The sequence below is a fragment of the Mesitornis unicolor genome, unplaced genomic scaffold, assembly GCF_000695765.1.
Source record: "Mesitornis unicolor isolate BGI_N332 unplaced genomic scaffold, ASM69576v1 scaffold4991, whole genome shotgun sequence".
In the NCBI taxonomy this organism is placed as follows: Eukaryota; Metazoa; Chordata; class Aves; order Mesitornithiformes; family Mesitornithidae; genus Mesitornis; species Mesitornis unicolor.
The window spans coordinates 4,627-9,599 of NW_010161559.1; the positions used below are offsets into that span (position 1 = coordinate 4,627).

At 52.7% G+C, this 4,973-nt stretch overlaps 1 protein-coding gene across 1 annotated transcript in view; it reads left to right on the forward strand.

Annotated features, from left to right (window-relative positions):
* The first annotated feature begins 3,713 nt into the window (after nucleotides 1-3,713).
* The window catches only part of DNMBP (dynamin binding protein), a 26,078-nt gene continuing 24,818 nt past the window's right edge, over nucleotides 3,714-4,973 (forward strand). Inside the window, exon 1 of the mRNA XM_010193344.1 lies at nucleotides 3,714-3,858. Within this exon, the coding sequence (XP_010191646.1) occupies nucleotides 3,714-3,858 (145 nt within the window). The remainder of the gene's footprint in view (nucleotides 3,859-4,973) is intronic.

A 4,973-nucleotide genomic window follows, 5' to 3' on the forward strand; every position in this document is an offset into this window, starting at 1 on the left:
CATGCATCCAGGCGGGCTGAGCATGCATCCAGGCGGGCTGGGGGAGTGATTAATGCTCTGGGAATCCATGCTCAGCCTTGCCGCACAATGCTGTTGTGTCAGGCCTGGAGCTTGGCAGTGGCCAGGCTGCGTCGGGCGCCAGGAATGCGTTACCTACTTTGTGCAGGAGCAGGCAGCGAGACAGAGATGGTGTGTTCTCAGTTCTCAGTAGGGCCAGTTCACGGCTGTGCTGCAGCTTCATACTTGCACAGTGAGGCTCTCTTTGGATGTGGGTCCGCTGCTAGGTGGAGGCAAGAGTCCTGCAATTTGCAGCCCTGACTTTCGCCAGTGTGGAGTCCCAGTGTTTGCTCAGTTGTGGAGGAGCCCTCCCTCTTTCCTTCCAGCCTCCCTCCCTCAGCAGGCAGGGATCACCCATCCTTGAGGTGAGAGGGGATGGTGCTTGGCCAGCCATCAGGAGCTGTGACTCACTGGGGATCACAGGAGGAACCCGTCTCTCCCTGCAATCTGCTCTTCCTGCTGGAGCCCCTGCGCAAGCTGTTGCTGAATGTTTGTTTTCACCAGATCTGGGGTGGATCTGGGAGAAGCTCCAGTCCACCATGAAGCCTGAAGAGTTGGACTCAGTAAGTTTCCAGTCTGAAAGATGCTGGGAGGCTTCCTTCTCTAGGTGGGAGTTTGGAGAAAATGTTGGCAGGCAGGACTCTGTGGAATAAGACAACGCCAAGATCCTGGAAAACATAATATTTTGTGTTCAAGTCATGTTATGGAGCAAGCAAACCCCACCAGACTGATTTACTGCTTTCAAATACAGGGGCATATTGTCTAGATTCAGATGAAGTGAGGGAGTGATCCTTCTCTTCTCAGTGCTGCATAGGGAACATGAGCTTTTTAGGATTCTTTTTTTGGCAGTTTCAGAAGTTACTTCATGCTTTCTTGCCTCATGGGCTGGCTCTCAGGGAATGTTTTTCACATAAGTTAGTGCCCATGTTTTATTATAGCTGCAACCAATATATACATGGCAGAACAATTGCAATCCTGCCTGCCCCTCTCAGTCTTCTCTCCTTGGAAAATCTTGCACATTTTAATGAATGAGTACCGCCAGCTGCAGGTGAGTTAAGGAAGTGGCGCTGCTGTTTTCACAGCAGTATCTGAGCCTGAGGCAATGGGGGGGGCTGTATCCTCACCCCAGTGACTGCTGCAAAGCCGGGGTTTGGGTCTGAAGTGCCCATGCTGTAATACTTGCACTCCTCAACCCACTCTTACATTACACCTTTGACAGAAGAAATGCAAGAAATCTCACTGTACCATCATGTGCTCCAGGAGAAACTACCCTGAGGCAGCAATTACCCCTGCCATATTTTTTCCCCGTTGTCTGGCTCAGCTGTGAAGTCTGTATATTCAGAGTATGGCATGGATTTGTAGCACCCTGAGCTCAGTGGTGCCCTGTGCCTGTCTGCAGGGTGGAGGGCAGCCCCAGGTGCCTGCTAGGGCCTGCTGCTGCTGAGCCTGTCCCTGCTGCTCTCCTGTTCCTGTCAGAGCACGTAGCAGCATGCCCCAGCCACCCCACTTTGAACAGCGCAAGGCTCCTTCCTTGTCTTCAGTATTTCCAAGCTAATTGATAGCTCTTCCATCTTTTTCCCTGCTCCACGTGGTCATGTTTTTAATACTGTTACTCCTTCTGCCTCAGTGGGTTCCTGCTACCCTGAACTGCAGCTCTTTGTGCTCCTGATTCACTCCAGTCCATTCATCTCTTTTTGGTGGTAAAGTGCTGTCGGCTGGTGGATATTGGGCTCTTTGTTTGTACAGCCAGCACAACGCTGTTGACAAAGGGACAGCCTGTGCCCCAAGGAGCCCACGTGTTACGGGGAAGGCAGTGGAGAGCAATAGGAGTGACAGACCGGACGGCAGAGGTGAGGGTGGCTGGGGCGGGGGCACAGTGTGCTGGCTGCAGTTGGGGCACGGCTGGGGATGGGGAGGGACATGCTGAGGAAGCTGTTCCTGCCGAGTACAAACCCGCTTTGTTCCCAGGAGGTGAGCTGGACTGGATAAACAGAGCGGTCCCGTCAGCAGAAAGCCTTTCCCTGGCTGGATCCCCTGCTGGCGCTCTGGCTGGAAGTTGGCTGCACCTCGTCAGCGGGGATGTTTTTCTCATCCGTGTGTTAACGTCCCTGCTTCGTGACTTTCCAGGGCTCAGGTGGGCAGTGCTGCATGGCTGTGTGGAGAAATGGGGGCCCCGGAAGCCCCATGTGTTTGCTGTGGGTGGTGGTGTGTGTCGTCACCATGCTCTTTCTGCTCTTAGCCAGGTGGGACTGCTTGACCAGCCATACCAAGTATGGGCTGGGTATTGAGGCTGGGCGGCACCTGGAGGGTGACTGTTCACCATGCACATAGAGATGCTTTGGGAGGGGAGTCGGTTGGGTCTCGTTGGAGGGAAGCTGTGTCAGACCGGACAGAGCAAGGACTGTCCTTGTGATGTGGGAGGAAAGCAGCCCATGTCAGGGGGGCTGGTTAAGAAGATGCTGATGTCCTGGCGTCACAGAGGACAGCGCTCTGAAGCACCCCAGAGGGGTGTCAGCAGTGCTGTACTCTGCCTGTAATTGCAGTGGGACAGGAGGATGAAGGGAAGCATTCACCAGTCTGAGGTGCAGATATTGAGAAATAATCTCAGGGTTCTTGATTGCCTTGAATGGATACAGTTTTCAGTTTCTCTGCTGAAGGATCGGGGAAAAGGGGAAGGAGCAGCTGAAGCTGCAGGACTGCTGCTGCCTTGGTGTGATGTATTGCCTTGGTGGTGAGGCTGCATGGTACAAAGCAAAGATGAAATAGAAAAAGTGTAGTGACTCAGCAGTCGCTTACATAGGAAGAGGGAATGCAGGACATGGTTCTTGATGAAGACATCTTTGCCTACCTTCAGGTCCCCTCCCAGGGTGAATTTCAACCTTGGCTCCCACAGTCTTGGACAGGGTCTGCACCCTCATCTCAGCCTGGCTTCTGCCAAAAGCCATGGTGGGGCCTCCCAGGGGATGACTGAGCCTGGTACCTAAAGGCAGAAGAGGCATTTCCAGCCAGATCTGAGAATGCCCAGGCTGTGTCAGCCCAGGCAGAGATGGGAAGAATTTGCTGGTGGGGAACAGGATGGCGGGGTGAGCTTGCCTCAGTGGACTTTGTGTCTTTTCCCTTGCTGGGCAGAAGTGTGATGCTGCTCCAGCGCTTGACTCCTGTGGCCCTGAGCAGTGGCATGGGAAAGGGGATGCCTGTGCCTGTCCTGCCAGAGCATGCATGGTGAGACTGCGTGAGTGGTGCTATCTGCCCACCTGGCCCTGGCGGGCTCAGGACCCTGCCCTGCATGTCAGGGAAGTGCTGAGCTTCCTCTCCTCCTCTTACTTCCTTCCTGATGGGAGTTAATTTCCAGTTTTCATGTTGCTTCTCCCCCCATTACAGCACAAACACATGTCCCCACAGAGACAGACAGAGAGGCTGGACAAGGCAGGCTGGACCATAGGGGCTGCATTGCTGGAGACCCCTGACTCCTGCAGCAGCAAATCTGAAGTTGAGTGACCTCAGGACAGAACCCGCTCACAGTGTTTCTGCCTCTCGTGCTCAGGGAGGTTTTTTCTTTCTGAGTGTATATGTGATAATTTCAGGTGTTTCTGGCTGCTAATGGTCTTTGTCTGTGTCTCAGCCTTAGGTACTGATCCATCTTCAGACCCTGCGCAATGGAGGCTGGCTCCGTGGTCCGAGCAGTCTTTGATTTCTGTCCCAGCGTCTCTGAGGAGCTGCCCCTCTTCGTGGGAGATGTCATTGAGGTACTGGCCGTTGTCGACGAGTTCTGGCTCCTTGGCAAGAAGGAAAGTGTCACAGGTAAGAGCTGGAAATGCCTGCACCTGAATCCATAGATCTGCCAGCTAAACATCCACCCTGTCAGTACACCTACCCTTTGTCAGCACTCTGCAGGACCAGAGCTGGTTTACAAATCTTTCACAGGACATTGCTTTGGGACTGCGAGTGTGGGTTCCCCACTGCTAGTCTCCTGCCAGCTTTACAGCAACTATTCAGATAGCTTGTTTGGGCTTTTTTTGAGAGATTAGTGGAGGGTCAGTTCTTGAGGAGATGAGAGCTTCACAGTACTAGTTGCTCCATCCTCTGTGGTGGTACAGCCCATGTCCTGACCCACTGTGGCCGTGGAAGGGGAGAAAGGAAACAGATGCACTGAGAGTGGAAATGCATCCACATCCAAGCGACCTCGTCAGGTCAAGTCAGTGGGAGACGCAGCGACAGAGTCCATGTGTGTCCCTGGGCCCTCTGACTCAGTCCCACTTCCTCCTTTCCACGTTAAAGCATTTTCCTGCACAAGCTGCCATCAATATCTGGGTGCCTGAAGTAGTGTGCAAGCCTGCTGCACTTTGGAGGGGTGTGAGAAACTTCTGAAGTAGCAAAATGCTCTTGGTGAAACACTTAGGGTTTCATAGTCCCTTTTTAAGCAGCTCTTTCTCGTCTTAATACTGATGTCAAGAGGATGCATGAGCTCTCAGGGAGATGAAAACCAGGCAACTTCAAAGCATAAGCCTGACTGTTCTCAGCATGAAGGTGGGACTGGAGTATCATTCCTGGCTGTGGAGATGGGGCTGCTGTTGCAGCAGCAGTCTGGGCTCTGCTAACAGCTGCAAGCTGTTTCCTGGCTGAAACAAAGATGGACAATAGCAAAGGTGGAGGGGAGGACTTCTCTCCTGTGGTCCACGTAGCTGATAAATGGCATTGAGTGAGTGCATGCCTGATCCTGCTAGTGCTGAAATCATCAGTGTCTACTTCACCACAGTTTTGTCTCCCGGCATAACTGATGCGCTTGTTCTCAAGAAGATGAAGCTATTAAGGAGAATCATAAACAGATGTGTGTTGTAGCTCAAAGATAAAGAAACACACTGAAGTCAAACTGAATGGTTTTCAGTGACCTTTAACTCAAAACCCGCTTGCATTCC